The 25,640-nt window shown below is 43.8% G+C and overlaps 1 protein-coding gene across 2 annotated transcripts; it reads right to left on the bottom strand.

Moving 5' to 3' along the window:
* Positions 1 to 839: 839 nt before the first annotated feature.
* On the bottom strand, positions 840 to 23,224 carry CDC23 (cell division cycle 23). Of its 2 annotated transcripts, XM_053301320.1 has the most exons (16): positions 23,022 to 23,224; positions 21,750 to 21,822; positions 20,586 to 20,723; positions 20,345 to 20,387; positions 18,334 to 18,439; positions 18,013 to 18,145; positions 17,543 to 17,720; positions 17,367 to 17,464; positions 15,765 to 15,846; positions 15,465 to 15,618; positions 15,099 to 15,218; positions 13,975 to 14,050; positions 13,003 to 13,064; positions 6,944 to 7,022; positions 6,743 to 6,862; positions 840 to 2,137 (listed from the first exon to the last, which is right to left on the bottom strand). In XM_053301320.1, exons 1-16 carry the CDS (start codon positions 23,162 to 23,164, stop codon positions 1,967 to 1,969), a joined length of 1,776 nt encoding a protein of 591 aa, XP_053157295.1. In that variant the 5' UTR covers positions 23,165 to 23,224; the 3' UTR covers positions 840 to 1,966. The 2 variants fall into 2 exon arrangements, with proteins under 2 accessions (XP_053157295.1, XP_053157296.1); XM_053301321.1 differs by lacking the exon at positions 21,750 to 21,822 and having other exon boundaries at positions 23,022 to 23,159.
* Between the last annotated feature and the right edge of the window lie 2,416 nt (positions 23,225 to 25,640).

Raw genomic sequence — 25,640 nt, 5'->3', positions numbered from 1 at the left:
TCCATCCACCTCGCTTTGTGTTGTCTGCTGATAAGCATTCCCTCTACTCCATCAACGACCCCGTATAAAAACTTTGAACAGGGCAGAGCCCTGTGGCTCACTACCTGTCTACAGGTTGGAGCCATTAAAGAGCATTTGCTGGGCTCCAAGTTAACATGAAGGGCAGTATCACCAAGGCTGCTGTTTTGCTTCCATAAAGGCAACAACCCAAACAATTCATGTAGAGTTGAGGTTGGACAATGGCCTTGCTTTGGTCTGATAATTTTAGGTCACTTTGTCTTTATTCTGAAAATTTGTTAATCATCATTAGTTTGCATTTCATGTTTCTCCCTCAGTGCAGGAGGGTATCCCTTTAAGATGGGTTGTGCAGGCCCCACTAGACAGGGCTGAATGCAAATAGTAAATTCCTGCTCCTGAATGTACCAGGAACAGGCACCTCCTAGTTCCCGTCGTGAGAACAGGGCTTTGGCAGAGCTCTACCATTTCCTCCTATTTCTCATTCTCTCCCCACCCCATTTGGTTTCCCTAGTTTGTGTTTTAACTACTATGATCTTTGGCTTTAAGTGATGCATCTAATGGTTACATATGGAATCAATGTGGTAGAGTAGGTGAAGTGCCAGCAGTTATGAAGTTTGTTCACTGACCATGAGCCTAATCAGCCAACCTCACTGTATTATTGTAACGGTAACAACAGGACAGAGAACTTGGTATATCACTCTGAGCTCCTTGAAGGAAGGGGAAATACAACATGCACAAGACAGAAACCACTGTAGCACCACCATTACTGAGGCACAAGGGGAAGCATAGTTCTGGGTTGCACCAAAAAACCCAAGGAGATACACAGATAAAACCAATTTAATGGTGGAAGTAGAACTTAAGGTTGTTCCATTACCACTTGCTGCTTAGCTACCAATGAGTCTTTGTTTTACATTCCCAACATTGTTGGCTTCAGCAAACTATAACATTATTTGGCTCTACTCTTTTACAACAGCCATTATTTTAGGTGTCAAGATCATATTCAACACTTGGTCTGTATCCTGATAGGGCACTCGTTTACAACCCATCAGCTCCTATTTCAAGGAACAGAACAAAGTGGTTCTCAAGGAATAGTTCTGTTTTGTTCCTAATACACAGTTGACATGTTATACCTCTCTTTTCGAATAGCTCTGCTGACATTTCTGGAGTCAGCACATAGGGAAAAGCAATGACAATACTGCACTGCCGGCTTAACAGTTATTATTAATAGTTTCTTTTCAACATCCTTTACTTGAACCATCACACCACTCTGTATTATCAAGCCAAACAACAACAGCATCAGCAGTGGCACAGAATGGGCATCACAGGATACTGAAGAGGTGTACATCAATTGCTAGGATTTTCATTCATGCCCTTCCATAACTGACTGGACTACATTTGTTGTTCATACAAGGAAAAAACCATCGTGCAAAAAAATGACTTTCCTATCCATGCTGTTTACCCTGGCTCCTTTCACCAGCCAGCTAATCTAAAGCAAAAGGATTAGTGTCCAGCAACTCAAGTACATATTTCTTGTATTTCCCACTAAGCGTAAGGTGCTATTTTCCCTTCTAACCAAAACTGATCCATTTATGCTGTGTAGCAGACACTCTGGAAAGCCGTTGAGAGAGGCAGAGAAGGAACTCTAACCCAACTTCAGTATAGAGAGAGAGGCCATAGAGAGTCCTCTTCTTACACTAAGATGTCATACCAATAAGAAGAGAGGGTTGAAGAAGAGTCAAGTGGATTCAGTTCACTCAAACAGATCAGTCTGGCCCACTAACATTTGACTGCTGCAGTTCAAAAGGTATCTCCAACAATGAGCTATCAGCATTCAGCCCTCTCAAGGAGGCAGCACTGAATATAGACCCCTGCCCAGAACAAGGTGGTGCTCCAGGTTCCCACTGGATTTCCCTTACAACTCAGACTGGCTCAGAGAGGCAGGCACAGTTTAAGGTGTAATATTAGACAAGTTCAATGGTGACACGTGGCGTGTTGGAGTATTGTTGGCAGACAATGAAGAAGGAAGGAGAAAAGGCGTGGCAATCTCTGTGGACGACGTCTCTCCTTGATTTCGCAACTGTAAGATTTGTCGTAAGAGGGCCTTCCCTTCTTCTCTTGTCTGGAGGAGAAAGAAAGCTAGATGAGCATTGGGCAAAACCAATATTATAACTAGATCAAGGTTACATGGACTCTCTCGAGCAAAGGCCAGCCATTCTGAATTATGGCTTTGCAATGTAATGTTGTCCAGGACTAGAACCAAGAGATTGATTTAGGCCGATATTTTAAAAGCCAGGGCCTTTAACTTAAGGTGCTCGTGCATATGACTAAGTGGGCCCTGAACTACAAAAACGGATAGTTGTTTGCTTGTAAGTTGCCACAAGACTCTAGATGCTTCATAAACTTGCTAATAATCTAAATGGGGTTGGCTGGGTAACAAACTCTACTATTTTGACTCAAGGTTGATTTTGGATGCTGAACTTCTCCAAACCTTATGGTTTCCAGACAGAGTTGGTCTGCAATATGAACCTTCTGAAACCCTTGAATTCTACAGGTATAGCCATTCTGACAAACTACAGATGAATCGACTAACAGGATTCCAGCAAGCTGCTTTGTCTTCTGCTCATGCTTCCTTTACCTCATCTACAGACTGGATAGTCTTATTTGTTCACCTTGACAAATGTCAAACAATTACATGTAATTGCCTGTGTAGCAATGTGGGGTTTGATAGCATGCTAGATTAAGGAATCCCTTCCCCTTAAGAAAACAAAAAGGAAAGGTCAGTTATTTGCATGTGTGGAGCACTAAATTCCCAGAAAGAAACTGTGCTTGGTTTGTGGTGGTGGTGATGACAGAACTTTATTTGTTAGCCACCCATAACAAATTGTTCTTTGAGCAGCTCACAACACAGGATCAAAACATACAAATCCTAAGAGACAAAAATGGAGAAAAGAAAATACAAAATACAATAAAAGGCAGTTTAATAACTCATCTTAAAATTAGTTAAAACTCAGATCAGATCTAAAAACCAGAATGTAAGAGGCCTGGGCTAACAAAAAAGTGTTCTTTACCTGGCATCCAAAAGAACAGAGTGATGAAGCCAAGTGAACCTCACTGGGGAGTATAGTCCATAAATGAGGTGCAACCACTGAAAAGGCCCTCTACGTAGTAGCCACCCACCTCACCTCTTATGGCAGGGGCACCCGGAGGAGGGCCTCCAAAGAAGATCTTAAGGTCCAGGTTGCGACATAAGGGGCAAGGCGCTCTCTCAGGTAACCCAGTCCCAAGCCATTAGGGCTTTAAAGGTTAAAACCAGAACTTTGAATTCGGGCCAGAAATGGACTGGGAGCCATAAATATGCTCAAAATATCCAGTTCCAGTTATGAACTGTTGACCACCATAGTTAAGGTTTGACCAGCTTAACATTAGCCCCGTTCAGACACTGTTGTATGTGCATACAGATGTCTGTACATATGTACACGTTTTTGTGTGAATGTCTGAATTTGTTCATTTTAAAAGTGAGGAGTTATAGGCCCCCTCAAATGCAGAGTATAGATAGGAGTGTGCTACTGTACAAGTGCTGAATGTCTGAATAACTGTACATGCATACAGATATGTACATGCATACACTGTACAAGACTGTATGTACATTGAGCATAATGTGTGAGTAGCACCAATATTCTGGCTTATTTATTTATTGAAAATATATCCCCCATTCCAGTACAATACTGCTCCAGGCAGCTTACAACAACAGCAAAAATATAAGACAGATAAAATACTAAACAGTATAAAATGAACAGAAGATCAGTTAAAACAGATGCAATTAAAACTAGATTTTAAATTAGAAACCCACCAGATGGAAGCCAGTGTACCATTTCCATTTTAAAAACAAAAAACTCCATTTGAAGGAGTCAGCAAAGCAGTCTGTTTTATGGGTATTCTGTGACTGTTATACCTTCTTCCTTGAACAAGTCTTTCTAGAGGTGTTTTATGTATTGTATGTCAACTTGCATTGATGCTTTTTCCATGTAAACATTAAATGTGTTTCATAACAGACAGAAATCAGTCATGGAACTGAGCCTTCACTTATGTGAGGAATGAACATTTCTTATTAGTGTAAGCTTCCTCGAATGGTATTTCACAAGCTCTGCCTCTTGCCATCAGGTATGGTGGCTAATTGTCTCCACAGCCCTCCAATGACAGAAGGAGGGCAGTGGGTCCACAAGGTGTCTTCAGCATCCCTGCCCTAAAGGCTCTTTCCCCCACAGTGGAACGGGCATGGAATGGGAGAGGAGAGCAATTTTCGCATCTTTCCCCTCCCTCCAAAAGTCCTTTATACTAGTGTATATGATGTGGCCCGAGGGTCACACAGCCTTCAAACAGATTTCTGCAACTGGTAAGGGCTTTGAGAAGGAGAGGAGAGATGCCAAAATTGCCCCCCGCCCTCTGCACCTGGTCCACTGTGGAAAGCCTTCAGGGCAGGGATCCTGAAGGCCCATTGCAAACCCGTAGCCCTCCTTCCATCACCAGAGGACTACAGAGAATGTCAGACAATATTCAGTGGTCTGTAGAGCGGGGGAAGGGGGACACTGCTGCATGGGCATATTTTGCAGATTGTAAAGGATTTTTATTTTTACCAAGAGGCAGGCCTAAATCTCACTCTCTCATATATTCATTGTACCAGCTGCCCTTGTGAAGCACACCTGGCTCAGTTTAGAGCTACTCACTTGGATGTGGCCAATGCCCTTTTGGACCTCCCTTATAGGACTCTGAGGAATCTAGTAACTATTCCCATATTTGTCTGGCCCCTTTATACCTCCCTGTGACATAGAAGGTTTGAGTTTTTAAAGCCAAATATAGGCACGCCTGATGTTTTGCTATGTTTTGGGTGCCAAGTAATTCTGATTCCATAATTAAACAAACTTTAAAAAAAAAATCACGTAAATCTGTCTTTGGATTTAAATCTTTTGTACCTATTTATATTTAATTGATCTGTTGTACCACACTTAATTGATAATCACATATCTCAGTTTTATATGAGAAATTGAGCTACTCCCAATTTGCCTAGTGCAGGGCTTCTCAAACTTTAACACTGTGAACCCCTAAATATGTAAAGTTACATGACCACCCCACCTCAAACTAAAGCTACTGATTTCATTAGGATTACAGAGATAGATAAATAAATAAATAAATAAATAAATAAATAAATAAAGCCTCAATGAACGGAATATGCAAAAATTATACTTGTGTTGAAAAATTAGGATTAGATTATAATCCTGCTTGAATTCTAGTCCGAATTTTTGAATATTTAGCTTCTTTTTTTTAATGCTTCTATTTTAAAATTCTTCTTCTGAATGTTGGGATTTGATCCGAGTCAGTAATACAAAAACAGCGTGTGTTTCTAAAAAAGGTTTCTGCCTCCAAAAGCCACACAAAGCTCTGAGAGCAAGCACAGCAGCAGCCCTTCTTTGACTGTCAGGCCAGAAGAGAGGTGTGTGTGTGTGTGTGTGTGTGTGTGTGTGTGTGTGTGTGTGTGTGCGCGCGCGCACGTGTGTGTGCATGTGTGCACATATGGTGGGGGTGGATGGGAGAGAGGAGGGGAGGGATGTGTGTATTTTAGCAGAACACAATATTACAGCTGGGTTGCAGCTTGTGAACAGTGGCTGAGGTCATGCAACCACTTGTGAAGAACAGTGCCCCTTTTCTTTTTTCAATCTTAAAAGTTCAGCAATAAGGCACTGAAATATGTTTCCAGAGCTGGAGTGAGTCTTGGAAAGATGAGAATGGGGAAGAGGCCAGTCAGGCGCTAGTTATTGGAGGGGAGGGGGCAAGTTTATGGCTGTGCATCCAGATCTTGATTAGAGTAGATTAGCTTTTATTCCACACAAAAGCTTGATCAGAATCGCCTTGATCAGGGTGAATTCCCTTTTTATTCCTCACAAAGCTTCTTCTGACCCAGGGTGGGAAGAAAGCCTTCTCGAGAGCAATCCTGAGAGGGAACTGTCTTTCTTCCAATTGGTCAGAGACCCACTGATACACTATCTCTGCTCTATAATGCTGACATTTCCAAGACGGTCAACCACCCCAGTTAGAGAGAAAGGAGCTGACAAACTCCCAGCACCTCTTCAACCTGCAAAGCCACAGGGCTTCTTTGGCTGGAGCAGGAGAGAATTCTCTCCCAGGGGATGAGCTCTTGACTGGGCTCCTGACGAGGAATTCCCTTCCAGTCCATCAAAGTTAGGCACACCCACATGGCTTCTTCAGGGATGGGCTGGATGGGAGTTCCCTGTCACGGGAGCTCATCTTCTAAGAGAGATTTCTTTCCTGGCCTATTAGCAGAACTAGCAGCGCCACACATGTCTTCAGCTTTGCAAGCAGAAGAGGAGCTGAGAGGTTGTCAGCGCCTGTCCCCTGCTGCTGCCCCGACCATCTGAAACAATTCGAGTAAAGTTTCAAGTTGCGGGGAAAACCCCTCAGGGAGTCCTAACCCCCACTCTGAGAACCCCTGGCCTAGTGGACTAAAGGGAGAGTTTCTTTAGAGGGGTGGCAAGCAATAACTACCATGCTCATAATTTTGGCCTTACTGCACATAAATGAGGTTGGCATACACTATGAGGAGTGGGCGTGTTATGGCAACAAACACCACAGGATGTGTATAGTACAATATATAGTAAAGCATAGTACAGTTCCTAGTGAAAAAGCCCAGTGAAGACGGCTCTGTACTCACATCATTGAATGCACAACATTTCTGGGCACAGGCTGATGCTTCATCCCAGAGTTTACACTTGAAGTAGTACTGAGCCAAGTAGCGGAAGGCAGTGCTCACTTCCAGATGCTCCACTATCTCCTAGAGTAGAATAAAGGTATTTAGGTTTCAGCTTTATGTCCTTCTCTCTTTCACCTCACAAGGGATGTAGAACTGACTCACCCCACAGGAATAGATATCTTTGATGTATTTGATATAACACTGAGCAGCTTGCTCCGATTCATTCAACTGTTCATGGAGCCTGAAAAAGAAATGGTCTTATTTTTAAAGTATGTTCTTGCTTCAGAAATTAAAAAAAGAGCACCAAAGAGGAAGAAGCATCTATTATTCACCACAAGCCTTCCAGTTTTCTTGGGTTGCTTGCCTAACATTTTATTCCCTCATAAGCATATCTTTCAAGGCAGTTAACAATACAATAAATTGATACAGTAACACCCAAAGTTTAACAGCAGCAGGATTTAAACAACAGAGAATTCAAAACTACAAAACCAAACTCAGTTGACCTTTTTAAAAGACTGTGAAAATAAAAAGGCTGTGGCCTGGTGCCAGAAAGACTTAATAGGAAAGACTCCCTAGAGAGAGTGTTCCAGAGACAGGCTGCCATAACCAAGAAGGCCCCCTCACTGGTCACTCACTTCAGAAAGCGGCACACCCAGAGATCATGGTGCACAGGCAGCTAAGGGTGAGGAAAGGCAGCCCTTCAAATACCCACGCTAAATAGAACTTGAAAAGGGTAAGCACTAGCTCTTTGGATTGTGCTTGGCGGCAGACTGATAGCCACTGGAGAAGTTTTTAAACTGGTGAGAAGTGTTCCCTAAAGCCACTCCTGGATGGCAGTCTAGCAACCATGTACTGAACTAACTAAAGTTTCCAAGAAGCTTTCAAAGCCAGCCCCACGTGACACACATTACAGTCATCTAATCTGGATGCTACCAGAGCATGGATAATAATGGCCAAACTCTCTGCCTCAGGAGAGTCACAGCTGGTGCACTGGCCAAAGCCAGAGGAAAGTGCCAAGTACCATTGAGGCTACTTGGACTTTGTTGTGACAAAACGGGATTGATCAACATCCCCAAACCTGATCCTTCAAGGGGAATGCCAACCCTATAAAGAACCTGTTAAATACCACCTCCCAGAAGCATTTTCAGACAGCAGGCTTACTGCGAGTTCACAGTTGCGCGCACACACACACACACGATGCAAAAAGTAGATTTTTTTTTTACCCTGGATATAAATCAAAGCATTGGTTCACTTACCATGAAGGCTTATTCTGGTTGCTAGAGTCAAGGACATCTCTATGGGCTATCCCCCTCTATGGGCTATCCCCCTTTTGATTACACAAAAGGAAAAACATATGCCTACTCGATCCGGAAGGGGATAGCCCTGCCCCAGTTCTTTTAGGCTGAGTTATGAAAGGTGTCATGACAATTTGTCATGCTAGAAAGAAAAAACAACCCAGAGAAAAACTCGTAACACACAGCAATAAGCACAGTGAACTTGAAGTGCTGTAGAAAATGTCCAACTGGAAAACACTTGCATATTACTTCACAGTATATACAAGGCTTTTGCTGTCTCTTGCTGCAAAGCAGAGTAAGGGTCACTGATAAGATAGTCTCCCAGGAGTAGAAAAGAGCGCCAAGCTGGGTGAGCCGAGATGGCCTTGACTCCAGCAACCATAAGGAGCCTTCATGGTAAGTGAACCAATGCTCCGTTCTCAGTTGCTGGGGTCAAGGACATCTCTAGAGCAGTGTTTTTCAAACTTTTTGGAGTCAAGGACCGCTAAATTCTTCGTGCAGAGTTTCAAGGACCGCTACATTCTTCATGCGCAGTTTCCCGGACCAGCAGTTAGTAAAGGGGTTGGTTTCAAGTCTGTCTATCTATCTATCTATCTATCTATCAGACTTCTATACTGCCCCAAACATGCATCTCTGGGCAGTTTAGAATGAAAATAATATAAGCATTAAAATAATTAAATTTGGAATCTTTTGCAAACATGGAATATTAGGGGTTCTTAACCTTGGGTCCCTCAGTTAAACTCCCATAACCCCCAACAACAATGGCATTTGGCCATTATGGCTGGGGATTATGGGAGTAGAAGTCCACCAACGTCTGGGTACCCAAGGTTGAGAACCCCTGAATCTAAAAGCCTGGGTGAACAAATTTGTCTCCAGTATGTCTTCAGTATGTGCGGGGTGGGGGTGGAGGTGCTTCTGATTACTCAGTGGAGAGGGTATGTTGGGCCATTAGAAAAATTCAAAAGCTACATGGGGCCAATGAAAACAACATACAAGCAAGCCCCACTGATGCAAAAGGGAAACAGCGTTCCCTCTCAAGGCGCCTTGACCACAACAGGCAGCTGGGTTTCAATCAACCAACCTTTGGCTGCAAATAATGAGCATGCAAGAACCAGCAGCCCTTCAAGTGGCGCCCACTGCCATACTTTTTCCTCCATGCCCCCGCACTGCATACAGTTTGAAGCTGTAAAGATAGGGAATAAGATAGCTGTAGGAAGATCTCAGCAGCACATGGAGGCAAGGCACAAGAAGGGTCCCATGCCTCCGTGATACTCTTCCTCTTCCATGCCATGTGCAAAATTGAGGAAGTGAGTGCCTTGATTTCAGTTGGGGGTGGGGGGGTTGACTCCCAGTCAGGGACCGGCACTCAAGCCTTCGGGGACCGGCAGCGGTCCAGGGACCGGTGGTTGAGAAACACTGCTCTAGAGAACCTGCTGCGATGAATTGGTATATATAAGTACACCTCCTTCAGGTCTATCAAAGATAGGAAGTCTAGATGGTGCAGCACTTCTACAACTTATCAGAGTGATTCTATCTGGAATTTTTCCCGCTTGACCCATCTATTTAAATATTTCAGGTCTAGCATAGGCCTTTTTTACCCGTTCTTTTTGGGAACGGTGTACAAGATAGTATAGATGCCCCTTCCCTCCTGACAGTGAGGCACCATTTCCACCACTCCTATGTCCACCAGATGCTGAGTGGCCTTTTTGGGCTTGATGTGTTTTATAGAAGAGTGAGAGCAGGGAGTTGGAAGGAACCTGTGGGAGGGAGGAGCATTCAATTCTATCTTGTACTCCTTCTGAACTATGGTGAGGACCCACTTGTCCGTTACAGAAGCCTCCCACGCATGAAAGAACTCCGACAGGCGGCCTCCCAGCCTGGAGAGTCCCGAGTCATTGCTGCTGCTTGGTTTGTTTGAAGGATTGTCTAGTATTGCCAAAGCTCCTGGAGAGGAAATTCTAGTGATTCCATGATCCCCATTGTGCTCTGAAATCCTTATCCCAGTCCCAGAAGGAGGGCCAGAAATTCTGAAAAGGCTGAAAAGGTTGAAAAGGTTTTTTGAAACCTGGCTTATCGGGCTTGCGTGGAGCAGATACAAATACAATGAATATTTATAGACCGTTTTTAAATATTGTCTTTCAGATGGCATCATCTTTCTCTTATCCTTTGATTCAACTAAAATGTCTTTCAGAGAGGAATCACCAGAAAGCTTTGTGCTGTCATAAAGGTACAGCAGTCAGGTTATTTCTATAGGTGGAGTCCACCTGCCAGCTCTTAAGCCACAGGTGCCATCTGCCCACTACAAAAGCTGCAGATGCTCTGGATGAAAACCTAATAGAGTCCATAGTGGCATCTGCCACAAAGGCCCGAGCCTTCTGGATCTTGACCAGCTGTTGTCTCATTTTTACAGGGTCATTAGGTGGGTCACTAAGTAAATCGTCTACCCACAATAAAGCTGCCCTAGCAACCAGGGAAGCTGCTGCTGAGGAACAGGTAGCTATGGAGGAATTGTCATGCACTCTTCTCAGGGCAAATTCAGCTTGTTTATCTGAGGGATCCTTAAGGGTGAACACTCCGTCCCTTGGCACCAAAGAACCAGATATTAATTGTATGACTGGTGCATCTGTGTTTGGTGTTTTTAATCACTCCAATGGTTCCTCTTGGAACGAGTAATATAAATTCGCAATAGCCATCAGCTTTCTACTGGTTGCTGGAAGAAGCCATTCCTGTTTAATTATGTCAGTGAAAACCTCGGGCAATGGCAATAACACGTCCTTGGGTTTTGCTTTAGGAAAAATGAGGTCCTCCTTAGTAGACTGAGTCACGTCTGATGTTACCTTTGATTGCAGGCCAATAGTGACTAAAACTCTCGTCATGAGGGAATTAAAATCTTCAAATACAAAAAGGAGCTGTGAGACATTGCCCTGGTCTGGGTCCCACTGACCATTCTCCTTCCTCCTTATCTAGGACAATGTCAGGGTCCTGATTTCCACCATCTGCCCCATCTGGCTCCCCCTCAGGATCAGCATCTAAGTCAATCACTGGGGTTGGAGTGGCCTTACACTTATCTGGTAGCAATAGTCTTGAGTTCTAATTACTTGGGTCCCCATAATCAGGGCCCAAAAGGTCTGAGGGATGGTGATCATCATGTTCATATTTTTAACTTTTATTAGAACGTGCGCCAGTGAGATGTTTTCTCTTTTTCTTGGCTTTTTTGTGAGCTCGCCTGGATGACTCAGAAGAGGTCATGTCCTCAGATGAAGAGGGGGCCCTCTTACAATTCCTTGATTTTCTTCTCTTTTTTAAAAGGTCTGATCTGCTGAATAGTATCCACTATGGCGTTTTTAAGCCCTGCCTGCCACTCCGGGGGAACTGTCTTGAGTAAGCAGGGACCTCAATCTGAGAGACCCACGAGGGGAGGGCTACTCTTCCCAAGGAGAGATCTCACCAGTCTCATAGTCCAGCCCTGGTCCTGGCTGTGGCCCCGGGCTACTTTAATGGCCTGTTTGGAGGCTTCTCCTATTTTGGTGCCCTTTTCGTCCACTCGCACCACCATGGAGCTTTCTCTTGCCGCACTGGCCATCCCAGATGTTCACCAAGCCCTCAACTCCACTGAGGTGGGAGGAGGCTCTGCAAGAAGGAATGTTGCTGCCCGAAAACAGTGAGGGCACTCCCAAAGTCCATGACTTTCCAGTCATCTTGTTGCTCCCTGAGGCATTCTGGGCCACAAGTCTCGTGGCCTGAAGGCGGGCAACTCGTTTCGTTGGTGTTTGGCCTGGGCGGCTGTGAAGCAGTCAGTGCCAATGCTTGAAGTGGGGGCGATCCGGGTGCTCTGGTTGCCCTAGGGAAACCACTCTGGCCCTTACCCCTGGGCACCAGTATCATCTTGCACCCTCCTGCGGGCTCCATAACAGTGGAAAGGAGGGGAAAGTATGCAGGGAGAGAAAAAAGGTCTTGAATTTAAAAGGAGGCTTTTTTTAAAAAAAGGAAAAACAAATAGAGAATAATACTAAAAGAGAAAATCTAAGCAACAAAGGGAAATAGAAAAGGATAAGCAAAATAGAGAGAATCAGAAGATAAATTTCTGAGCTGCCTGGAGCAATGCAGGACAGAAAGAACTGGGGTGCGGCTATCCCCCTCCGGCTCGAGCAGACGCGTGTTTTCCTTTTAGCTCATCAAAACTGACCTGCCTTGAGGGGGATAACCCATAGAGATGTCCTTGACTCCAACAACTGAGAATGGGCTACCCTCTAACATGCAATGAAAAACCCGAATTGTGTGTGAAATGCTCCCTGATAGCTCTCACGGGCTTCAAGGTAAATCTGGCTGATATGTGAATGCATACCCTCCATTCCGGAGGAGATTTGAACTAAAAGCCTGTGTGAAAAACCTCCTGGTGAGAGAAACCACCAACTCTTGTAGCACTTCACGGTTCAGCCAAACCATGACACTTGTTAATTAGGCATAATTGAGGCACTAAGTTTGCCAGACATGATAATTAGGCATCGAGTCTGTCAGACACAAATTATGTTTATAGGGCAAAACAGTAGAAACTTTGCAAATTGTAGACTTTGGGGGCTTTACCCCTACACACATCTTTATTCCCCACCCAATCATCCAACCTGATGAAGAGATCTGAAGAACCCCAAAGCTTGTTGCTCATTACTTGGTGACTTTTTTAAGCTGGGCATAATAAAAGTATTGCCCTACTTTGACTCTGGGATTTTTTATTTTTTATTTTACAATGGATCAAGACAGCTGCCCACAATTTTTGTTTTTCTGCAACAATGCCTAACTGCCAGTTGTAGGTATTTCCAGGACCACTTTCATAAAATGAGGGGAACACCAGATGTTGATATTACCGATGATTTATTTATGCAAAAGCCCAATATAACTAGAAGCCATAAAACATTAGTCATTACTCACTTTGCAAGTTTCACCAGTGCCATTTTTTCCACATCTCCTACAGCATATGCTCTCCAGTAACACTGTCAAGAAAGCATTAGCAAACAAATGCAAAGTGACCATTCTAGAATCAGGAGCAAAATACACACCCATTCATTGCTCTCCCCCGAAACAAAGGTGAAGGAATAGATGCTACATGACATCCAAACTAACACTGTGTCTATGGAAGTACATTTCATTTGTGCAAGGGGGAGGAGTGATTTTCACTAGTCTCCTCTTCCTTGTGCTGCCTCCAATGCTGCCCCCCCAATATGTCCCTGAGGCTTGGGGAACCTTCCGGGACATATTTTTAGGGCATACTGGGGGCACAGGGGGGGACAGCAAAATCTCCCCCCACCCCTCATATGAGAAGTACTTTTACAAGCACAAAATTTGTCTGGATGTTGCATAATACAAGAATTTTATTACACATAAAAGTATTATTTTATTGTCCTATAAAATATAACACTTATAATTGTATTACTCCAATAAAACTAGCTATGTTTAAGATAACACCTCTGTATCTCTTCCTTCTTTTTAGAAACAGAGCTACAATATGCAGACAAATGACAAGATAGTCATTTGAAGTACTGAGCCCTATTATATATTGAGATCATGGAATATTAATGGACACATAGAACAAGCATATCCATTTCATTCCAGAAATAATAATAATAATAATAATGATAATAATAAATTGTTGTTGTTGTTGTTGTTGTTAATAATTCAGGTTTAAATTCAGGTTTATTGTGTATCCTTCACCCATACCTGTAGTCCAGCCACCTAAACTACATTCAGGAGTCTGCTCTCAAAAGTGGATGCATGAAGAGACACAACTCAAAGCTTTCTGAAATAGTCTAGCTGAAATACTTGCCATGTCCCTACCTTTACTGATTCGTGGCACAAGTCTCAATGCTCCAACTGACCCTCCAATGCAGACCTGAGCCCTCTTACCTTTTTGGCTTCTACCAGCTGATTTAATTTCTCATAACATTCTCCAAGAGCAACCAGCATACGAGAATCATTTGGTCTGTAAAGAACAAAGAGTCAGGTAGCTGACAAAAGACTCAACAAACTCTAAAGGGATCTCAGACTAATTGAGCACTAAGCCTCACTATTAAATCAGCAGTACATGCCTTATTACAAGGGAATAAAGGATCTAGAGCAGGTCTGCTCAACTTAGGCCCCCCCAGCTGTTTTGGACCACAACTCCCATAATCCCAAGCCACAGTGGTCAATAGCTAAGGATTATAGGAATTGTAGGCTAACATGTGCAGGAGCCCTGGTCTAAAGTTTAGCACTTAAAACCCAACTGGAAAAAAATATTTTAGTTTCAAAACCTATTTTATTTTTTCCCCTTCCAGAACAGGGTCAGGTTGGATCAGACCCAAGGCCTATCTAGTCCAGCATCCCAGTTCCCGTAATAGCCAACTAGATGCTTCTGGGAAGTCCACAAGCCAGAGATAAAAGCATACTCTTCTCCAGCTGTTGTTCCCTTGCAACTGATATTTAGGCATACTGCCTAGGAACCTGGAGGTAGTATGTCATGACTAGTAGCTAAATTTAAAAAATGATATTGTTTTGTGCAGCAATGGAGATATTATTATTATTATTATTATTATTATTATTATTATTATTACTACTACTACTACTACTACTACTTTAAATGACAGCTGAAAATTCTTTTCTTCTGGTGATTCCATCAGGGTCTGCACTATAAGAACATAACATAAGAATAGCCCTGCTGGATCAGGCCCAAGGCCCATCCAGTCCAGCATCCTGTTTCACACAGTGGCCCACCAAATACCTCTGAGAAGCCCACAGGCAAGAGGTGAAAGCATGCCCCCTCTCTTGCTGTTGTCCCCCTGCAACTGGTATTTGGAGGCATCTTGCTTCTGAGGCTGGAGGTGGCAGTATAATTTGTAGCACAATTTTGGCAATGCACATCACAATTATATTTTCATGGATGCCTCCATATAAATAGCTAAATTGATCCATAGCAATTTGACTCCATGCACTGACAGGGACAGCTGCTAAAATAATTAAATGTAGCAGGTAACAAGGCTGGACAGTTTTACCTGAGTTGATGGGCTCGTCTATAGTAATACAGGCAGTAAAATGGCATCTTGAGGATCTCATATGTTTGCCCCAGTCCGTACCATGCTCTGTAGTCCCTTTTGTTCACCTCGATGGCATGTCTATCAGAGGGAGAGAAAGTCACAGGACAGGGGTATAAAAAGGTACACAAATTATTACAAAGGTAAATGTTGAGGAGATACACATCTAACTGTTCATAACATTTGCCTTTGTTTATAAGCACTGGAAGGGCATAAGCAGATTAGACTGCAATGAAGTTGGGATATTCAGAACAATGGAAGAAGGATCCTGTTAAAACATTTCCTACCCGAGGCACAGGCTAGAGCTAAAACTCTGCTTGGACACACCTGTATGCCTGAATAGCTGCTGATGTGTTCTTCATCTCCATGTATTCATGCCCCATGAGGGTCCATGCTCCAAGATACCGAGGATTCAGCTTCAATGCTCTCTGGAAATAGAGTGCTGCTTTCTCATGTTGAGAGCGCAAACTATAGTAGTTCCCTAGAGCAAAAAGGCACAACAGTCAATGAGCAGAAGGGAATCCAAGTCTGGGAAACAACAGCTCTACTTATACCATCTCATATTTAAAAAGATCAAGTAACTTCCTTCATGCCCTCTTCAAACAAGTGAGAAGGAAAGTCTCTCACCAATCACACAGCACGTCTCAACACGGTACTTGTCAATCTCACAAAGATTGTGAGCCAAATAGCTCAGTTCAGGCTTCATGCTCTATAGGGGGAAAGAAATGAGATAAGCATGAAGATGAGAGCCACTTGGCAGGTAGTGGGGAGAGAGTTGCAGGGAAAATAAATATACTATTGAAAAACTACTGCATCAACAGATTTGCAGGTTTCATATTCAGTCACTAGGCTAACTTAATTAACTAGGCTATTCTGGTGAGAATCCACATTTTGCTAGCTGAGACTCTGGGTCCAATTCAAAATTTCTTCAAAGATGCAGGGGAAAAGCCATCAAACTGAGGTCTAGTGATACACTTTTGCTGTCTGCTCCTGCTAGGTGATCAAGCCAACAGAGGCATAGGAATCTAATAGAAATTACAGCACAATCTACTACTAGATGTCGTCTAAAATATAATATTACTCAAAACAAGTATCTCAATCAAGCTACCCCACTTGATTACTTAAGCCTCAACAAGAACAATTACAGAACATTAAAGGGATTTGGGATGTTTCAAAGTCATCAGTAATAAGAATGAGCCAACATTTCTGTCAATTTCACACAACAACCAGAAACAATGTAATCAGCCGACTCCAGCAGCTCAGCAGACTTCTCAGCGTAGCAAACAATGGTTGTTTCCTGGTGCTGTATGCCCGTATAGTCTCAACAGTGGATTCAGTTCTCACTGCAGACCAAATTTCCCTATTGTCCTGATCAACTATAACAGCTTCTGCCTACCACAGCCTTACATGTACTTTGCGCTGCAATTCTAAGTATACTTCCTTATGAGGCAATGTTACAGCATCTGGGGCTCTTTACTTTGGAAAAGGGGCAACTAAGGGGAAACATGATCAAGGTGTATAAAATTATGCATAGAATGGAGAGAGCGGACAGAGAAATTTTTCTCCCTCTCTCACAGCACTAGAACCAGTGGTCATCCGATGAATCTGAAGGTTGGGAAATTTAGGACTGACAAGAGGAAGTACTTTCTCACACAGCGCATAATTAATCTATGGAATTCCTTGCCATGGGATGTGGTGATGGCCACCAACTTGGACAGCTTTAAAAGGGCCTTAGACAAATTGACAGGTCTATCAATGGCTACTAGTCTGGTGGCTGTGGGCCACCTTCAGCTTCAGAGGCACGATGCCTCTCAATACCAGTTGCAGGGGACTAACAGCAGGAGAGAGGGCATGCACATACCTCTTGCCTGTGGGCTCCCCAGAGGCATCTGGTGGGCTACTGTGTGAACCAGGATGCTGGACTAGATAGGCCTTGGGCCTGATCCAGCAGGGCTGTTCTTATGTACTTATTAGAGAGTAAGATACATTCAAATGGAACCTGCTTCTGAAAAAAATATGCTTAGGATTATACTGTTAATGGCCAACATGCATTTAATGTCCTAGAGATATAGACAGATTCTGTATGCATATTGCAGGGTTGTGGATGAGTTACTTATTTTGAAAATGTATACAGTGCCAGAGCCTTTTGATCAAATGATCCTCAAGGTGGCTTACAATTTAGTATTGAGGGCTGAGGTTGAGAAAATGGTTGAGAAAAAGAGTACTCACCCTGACATAGAGCAGATTAGAAAAGGTATCCATATTTTCAATCCTGTAAGGGTCTTGTTTTCTCAGTTCATTGAAGATGGACAAAGCTTTATCAATATCTGAAAAAGCCAGAAACTACAGTAAGCATGGCAGAGAATGAGACAGGAAGCTATCCAAGTCTAAACGGATTCACTGACCTCGAATATTGTGATAGGCCACTGCAATCTGGGAGATAATGTAGGTGCTCTTGGAAAAACCTGCATCAATAAGACTCTGGTACTTCTGCAAGGCTTCCTCTATGAGCTGCAGCTCCGTGTAGATGTGTGCCAGGAAGAATTCCTTCATCCAGGTATCTGGCAAGGACAGGAACTTCAGCTGGCAACAATCACCAAACAGAAGAGGGACATGCTTAGAGAAGGAATCTATAACAGCCCTCAGCAAAAGTTAGAACACGTGGTCACATCTCTCCATCCACTCTTTTGAATCCTTCAGAAAAGATCTCCAAGTTCTACTCAATTACAAAAGGTCTTTGTAATCTTTTATACCTGGTTCAGGAATACAATCAAGAACAGTACAAACACTAGAGTAGTCAACGGCTCTCAGGTCAAATAGAAAGGAAGAATTTGACTTGTAATTATCCACCCCAGATGAGAATCCTACAAATTACCATCTCTTTGTCTGTGATCAAGTTACAAAGCTCCAGCCAGGCTCCCCAGTGCAATGGCAAAACATGGGTGGCTTCAACAAACACATCAATGGCCTCTTTCACTAGGTCCAGCTTTCGCAACACAACTCCATACCTAGTGGGTACATAAAAAGAGTAGGATAAATGCTGCTAGGGCAAGAGTCCATGGTATCGCCATGTCCTAATTTGATACTCTGCCTGCATGCTCACCACCATATCTCACCCTTCTCCCAACTTTGTACATGAACACAAACCCATGGCTACCCCCTATATTGTGTACCAATGCATCTGTTCAACACTTACAGATAAAGGCCAAATCCATCCAGTTCTCGTGTTTTGTGTTTCTTGCTAAGCTCTACCCGTAACTCTCTTAGAACATCATTCTTCACCTGTCCCTTCTCTAAGGGACCTGAAATGAGAAAAATTTGGCTTTCAGTAAGTTCATCACACCTAACCAACTACTGTCAAATCAAGACGTGCGTAGCACGCTAAATCACAATCTCCTTTAGCGGCCCTGCTCTGAGTGACCTGCCAGATGAGGGGAGACAGATGGCTACAAGGCAGAGGGCCTTTTTGGTGGCAGCACCCCATGTATAGAATAGCCTCCTCAATTAGGCTTGCCTGGGGCCATCACTATACTTCTTTTAGATGCCAAGTGAAAACTTCTTTGTTCACCCAGACTTTTTTTTTTTTAAAAGTTTGCTTTGTTTTTAGTTGCATTTTATTGTAGCTATGGTTTTTAATTCATTTTATTTGTATGTGTTATTCTGTTTTATAAATGTTTTGTTAGCTGTCCAAAAAACAATTGTTATGCAGCTATATAAATAAATATGAGCAGCTATATAAATAACGTTGTTAACAAACATATTTTGATATTAGACTGAACAGTTACAGCAGCCCAACACAATCTTCTGCATACTAGGCCATAGCTTTCTGTTCAGTAATTTCTGCATCCAGCCTGCATAAATGAAGAATGGCCAGGATTGTGATGACTGCACATCATCCCCATTGGTAGCTGGACCCAAGGTGTTTTACATTTCATAATACAAATGACATTATTTGTTATTTTTATTTGGAAATTTCAGGCATTTAAAATCTTACACCAAGGAGTGTCCCATTACTGGAGAGCATTTGCACGTAAAACATCTGCAACCAGAGCTATTCCCTGTAACAACCACAGTTACCCAGAAGTGATTTTCATGATCTCGGAGCAATTGAAGTGAGAGAGTAGCCATCGCTACTTTTTTCTAAGAAGGTTTTCCAAAGTTCATAATTCTAGTACCTCTTTTCTGAAAGATCGTCAGTTTGTAAAAGCTATTGTAAAATCCCATAAAATTTAAAAATGTGAAGAAAGATCTTCAGTTTCCTCTTTAAAATGTTGGCACTAAAACTGGGCACAACATTTCACTAGCATATTAACACAATTAATGTATTTTTGCTAGCCACCCTGAGGATCCCAGTAAAGAATATAAAATTAAGAAATAAAACTGTATGTTTAAGAATTGTATCAGTTAATTTGGTCACCAAAGTGCCTTATTAGCTAAAGATCATGATCTCTTTACCCTTCTCAGAAATAATTACTCTCCAGTCTTAACCTTGGTTTTATCTGCATCAGAACACATAGTATCTTTAGTGTAGCATCCTCAATGAGCCAAGCACAGCAGGTGCATTCTTCTATGCTATGTATCAGTTACAATTTAATTCTAATAACTTGCTATCAAGAATTAAGCACAAAGATATGCACCAATACAGCTAGATCCATGGTAACTAAAAACCAGCTGCATTGTTTCAAGTTTTGTCCTAGTTTAGCTTATAGTTGTGCCCTCTAATAGTTTTGTATGACGCCACATTTAACTATGACTTCCTGCCTAGTAGGCATGCCTAGAAATGCAGCCCTGGATTGGGAGAATGATCAAAACAACACAATAACCCCTAGTAAAAACAGAACAATGTACACATACTAAACACAGTTCAAGTATAGAGACCAGTGTTTCCTGTAAGAGGGATTCCCAGATGTTGTTGGCTATAATTCCTAGCTGCAATGGCCTTTGACTGGGGATTATGGGGGTAGTAGTCAACAACATCTGGGAATCCCTCTTACCTTAGTATAGAGGTTAAACTAGACTAAGTATGGAAATATGTCTGATGGAGGAAGGCAGCATAATATAACAGGTTTGATACTATCTTTGATCCTTTTTTTAAAAAGTAATCTTTAATAGATAGTTGAAAAAATAAAACTGAGCTGTGGAAACGACAAATCAAGTCACTGAAATCACAAATCACACTGAAAAAGGCTTTGTTTTGAGTTCCTTACCTAGACTATCCACAGTTTCATCGTCCTTCTTTTTTTCACCTGACTGTGGAGGGAAAAAAAGTGAATTTAAAGAATAATTTCATATTGTATTGTCTAGTTATGTCACTGGTCCAGGTACTAAAAACAGGAAGTCAGTCACTGGTGCAGATGATACTAGAAAAGAAAGCTGGAAGTCAGGTTCCTCATAAAGACAAAAAGGAAAATTCAAGGAAAAGAGCTTGCTTTTATCCTCTTAGCTCACCAGGTATCTGGAGTACATATACAAGAAATAAGCCTTCTGGCTCTTGCAGCCCCGGAGGAAGTAAGCTGCTCTGTCATATTCTTTCAGATCAAAGTAAGACTTAGCAAGGGTATAGGCATCCAAATCATGAGCATCTTCCTAAGAGGAAGGAGAAAAAGAACACTTAAATTCCAAACTAATGAATTCCTGAGGCACCTTCTGGCAAGGAAAGCATCAGGTAAGAAGGGAAATGCTCTTCTTGAGCTTCAGCTTTGCAATGCACCAATGCCCTCACACCAAAAATGAAATTTTTGGTTGACCTGGAGTTTTTAAACTATGTCAGACCAAATCACCCTTATCCAGATAAGATTTGAGCATCTCTGAAAATAGTTAAATTGGTGTTTACACTTGTTTTAAGTCTCAGAGGATTAACAGATCAAAGGAAAGGGAGTGAAGTGAGGTTACATGAGTCAACAAGGAAGAGAGCTGGTCTTGTGGTAGCAAGCATGGATTGTCCCCTTTGCTAAGCAGGGTCTACCCTAGTTTGCATTTGAATGGGAGACTACATGTGAGCACTGTAAGATATTCCCCTTGGGAGACGGGGCCACTCTGGAAAAAGCATTTGCATGCAGAAGGTTCCAAGTTCCCTGCCTGGCATCTCCAAGATAGGGCTGAGAGACACTCCTGCCTGCAACCTTGGGGAAGCCACTGCCAGTCTGGGCAGACAATACTGAACTAGATGGACCAATGGTCTGACTCTGTATATGGCAGCTTCCTATGTTGTGAAGAAGGGACGCTAGGAAAGCAAACTGCTTGCACACAAAAATTGGTTGCTTGACTAATGACCCTCCTCCCAGCACTGGAAAAAAGCAATCCTGTGAGTCCTTTCATATCTGAATTGCACCTAGAGTGCCCTGCTACACACAACTACAAACAATGCAACATTAAATATATTAACTGCATCATGAGCTAAACCTTTCTTTTCCATTGCCTAAATAAGTAAAGTCACCAGTTGATCTTACAGAGTTACTTATAAATTCCACAAATGATATGGTATATAGCCTGTTGGATTGTTTTACATTACTATTTGACCACAGCTGAAGTTGTAAATTCGGAGTACATTGATCATAGAAGGCTAAATTAATTCTGGACTGTTATAAAAACCATTTCTTCTTCTGTCCATACCTCTGTGAGTGCGGGTGCAGGAGGCAGCTCATTCAATGGCAGAGGGTCCAGGGCAAAAGCCAACTCTGAGGCCCTGCAACAAGAGATTCCACTGCATCAGAGAAAGCACTGCCTTTAGCCACTCTGGCTCATAACTCTTTATTATTACTATTACTGATTATTCGTATTTATTATACTTTGCTTGCGATTTTGCCCAATAATTTGCAGAGCAGTTTATAACATACTCTAAAGCATGAGAATAACACCAAGCGGTAGATAATAACAACCAATTATGCCACACAACAATCAGCATAACCGGTTAAAAAGGAGTTTTAAGAGTGTTTGGGAAAATAAAGAGAGTGATGCCAAAAAGATGTCAAGCACTCATTACCAGGTGAACCTCCCCAGGGATGGCATTCCAAAGCTGGGGCACCATCACCACTGAAAAGGGCCTATCTCCAGTCACCATCCATTTCATCTCCGATGGTTGTGGTTGAACACAGAAAACACCTCCAAGGTGGACCTTAGCAGACATGCATTACACATGGACACAGTCTCCTCATGCCACACACATCTTTATTCTGCAGGCTGGCTGTACCCTGACATATAATGGGTACTTAAAAGGGCACACTATGCAAAAATCTATCATGTGTAATTATACTGGCTTTGGAATAACATAACTGTGACATATCATGCGGGTGTTGTGCAGCCCTATAGGCAACCCTCCGGGGGATGAGTCCGTCCTCATGACAATGCAGGGGGCACCTTTTTAAAGTGGCAATTCTCTTTATTTAGCAGAGGGAGAGCCCTATCCAGCCCCAGCACAGTACCTCCAGTGACTGTTGCTAGTGTCTATCTTATGTTTCTTTTTAGACTGTGAGCCCTTTAGGGACAGGGAGCCATCTTATTTATTTATCGTTTCTCTGTGTAAACCGCCCTGAGCCATTTTTGGAAGGGCGGTACAGAAATCAAATAAGTAAGCAAGTAATAAACAGTGATTGTAACCTGTAAGGATTGGATCACATTGCCATAGGCACTCATCCCTGTAGGGCTGTAAAACAGCCAGATAAACACATCGATGTTCCATTACTCTGAAGCTTAACACGATGCTCACAGGCACACGTACATCACAAGCTGCCCTTGACTATTCCTCACCCTGCACACCTGGTGACCGCCCGCCCTCCCTCCCTGCCTGCAGTTACTCGGAGCCCCGGTCTGCTCAGAAGAACAGAATGGAGAAACTGCAGTCCCGAATGAGGAGGGGCAGCCTCAGTTTGCGCAACCCAGACTCACCATTTCCCGCTATGCTGCAAGCCACGCTCTCGGCTGCGCTCCGCCACGTCCAGCAGCTGCTTCTTAATCTCCCGCAGATCAGCGAAATCCGCGCTGGTTGAGCCACCGGCCCCGACTGTCGCAACTGCACTAGACGCCGCCATCTTTCCAGAGTCACCAGCTCCAGCCAACCAGAGTTGAAGTCTCACTCCTCGAGCGCGCGCGACTCAGAGTTAAAACCCTATTGGAGAACGTCTCTTTGTTCTTTCCACGAGCTCTGACAAATGAAAACGGGAGGATAAGAACTTGTGAACGCTGATTGGCTGAGAGGTGACAGTTTTTGGGCAGGCGCAAACTTGATAAATTCGTAGCTGTCTTAGGAGTGTATAGTGGGTACAGATCTGTACATAGGTACAGTCATTCACATATTATGCTAGACGCAGGTACAGATGTACACTTCCTATCTGTACCATGCATTTGAAGGGCCTGTATCCAGGTTCACTTTTAAAATGAACACAGGCACAGTCATTCACACAAACATGAGTATGCGTGTACAAACATCTGTACACGCATACAGCAGAGCGTCTGAATCGGGCTGGTGTTCTCTTGCAGTTATTGTTTTACACATGTATGCTTGCAGTTCTGTACCTAAGTGGGTACTGGGAATATCTCCAGTCCTGAGCTGGAGATGGTGAGGTACAACTAAGATTGTTTCTAGATATAAGCATTAATATGCAACTGAGAAAGATACCTGGAGTTATCTCTGTCCTACTCCTTTGCAGCCTAACTCCTTCTTTAAAACATTGTTTTTATTTCTGTACACTGTAGAATTAATGCTAAACGTGACTGGGCTTGTCTAGTGTGGAGTAGTAGAGTTTTGCCTTTAGACCAGCATACATACATATATATATATATATATATATATACACACACACACACACACACACACACACACACGTAACTTTAAGCCTGTTACATTAACGGGCGCTAGTAGACCTTTGGGGCCAGCTAACTTTCTCTCTTCTTCCTCCCCGCCCCCCCATCTCCGTTACATTCAGTTCTTTGCTGATCCCTCCTTTCAGCTCAGGGTCTGGGGCCAAGGAGCCCAGTGCAATCTGTGCCAGCAACGATGACTTGAAAGGAACGCTGAGCTCACTAATGTTTGGGGTTGCCATAAGGAATATCAAACTTATAAAAGAGCATGGGAAAGCTTCCTCCCACACACCCACCAGAATCTCCCTAGCTTGAGATGCATGGCACCTTCACAGATTCACCTTTGCAGCCTGTGTTGATTAACTCAGGAAAGGCACAAGCCCCTGGTTTTCTCAAAGACACCACTGTGTTTCCAAATCCGTTTTACTCTCAATCATGCACGGAGAGGGCTGAAGACTCTCCCACCCAGTTCCCACTCTTTAACCACCTGAACTGCACTAAGCCTACCGTGACCACGTGCAGCCCGAAACAGGATGCAGCACCTGGGCTCGCTGCGAGTTGGGGCCTGGAGGAGGCCCAGCAGAGGTTGACTGGCCGTGGGGTGGGGCCTCAGAAGGCCCGGCGCAGGTTGACCGCGGCTGGCAGCGCGCAGGCGCTCCTCCGTGGCCTGGGCCGCCTACTGATGTGGCAGGAGGGCTCCGAAACCCAATCCTCTCCTTGGGCGGCTCCGGCCGTTGTTGTGGCCGGCGGGGCCGAGTGCGGCCGCCGCCTCCAGGGGGGCCAGTCCCCCGTCGCCGCCGCCAGCGGGCTCAGTCCCCCGCCGCCGCCGCCGCCAGCGGAGCCAGTCCTTCCGCCGTGGCCGCTGCCACCAGCGGGCTCAGTCCCCCCGCCGCGGCCGGTGCCGCCAGCGGGCCTAGTCTCGCCACCACCGCTGCCAGCGGGCCTAGTCTTCCCACCGGCGGCGGCAGCGGGCTCAGTCCCACCGCCGGGGCCACCGCCGCCCCTCTCTTTTCTCCCCGCCTCTGGTGTCTTTTCTCTCCACCGCCGCTGGCTCGTATCTTCCAGCGGCAGGGCCGTTCCCGCCGTTCCCGCTCTGCCCTCCCCGTAGCCCGTTCTTCAGCCGCCTCTGCCCTCCTCAGCATGGCCACCGTGTCTCTGCGGCCGTATCTTTCTCGGATGTTCTGGACATGCACTCCGTGCATGCCCAGAACGTCCGAGAAAGACACGGGCGCAGAGACATGGCCGCACACCTAAGCATTTTATTATAGAGGGGATATATATATATATATATATATATATATATATATATATATAAAATTTATATTTTATATAAATATATATATATATATATATAAATCTAAGGCATACCCATGGCTAATCCTGTGTGTGGCAGCTCTCGTGAGAGTTCGTGAGTGAGGTGCCGGGAGGGAGAGAGGAAAGTGACAGCTGCAGGGGTGGGGAAGAAAAGGCAAATGGATGGGGAGTAGTATGGATACACCAACTGCTATTGGACTCTGGCATCGAGGAACCAAAGCCCACAGTGATGTTTGAGAACAACCAAAGTTGTATTCAGATTTCCCAAATGGAGAAAATGAAATCTCGAATTAAGCATATTCCCATAAAGTACCACTATGTTCGGGACTTACAAGAAAAAGGGGTGGTCCAGCTGAGGTACTGCCCCACAGAAGAGATGCTGGCAGATGGATT

The sequence above is a fragment of the Hemicordylus capensis genome, chromosome 2, assembly GCF_027244095.1.
Source record: "Hemicordylus capensis ecotype Gifberg chromosome 2, rHemCap1.1.pri, whole genome shotgun sequence".
Classification (NCBI taxonomy): Eukaryota; Metazoa; Chordata; class Lepidosauria; order Squamata; family Cordylidae; genus Hemicordylus; species Hemicordylus capensis.
This window is presented reverse-complemented; position numbering and strand designations above follow the sequence as displayed.

Bases quoted from the DNA above. Each gene is read 5' to 3' on its own strand.
- CDC23 (XM_053301320.1), bottom strand. From the start codon at position 23,164: ATGGCGGCGTCTAGTGCAGTTGCGACAGTCGGGGCCGGTGGCTCAACC. The intron at 17,721-18,012 runs GTAATTTGTAGG...GATTGTTGCCAG, and splicing joins TGATCACAGACAAAGAGATG to CTGAAGTTCCTGTCCTTGCC. The intron at 7,023-13,002 runs GTGAGTAATGAC...TTTCTTTTTCAG, and splicing joins GCACTGGTGAAACTTGCAAA to GCTCCATGAACAGTTGAATG.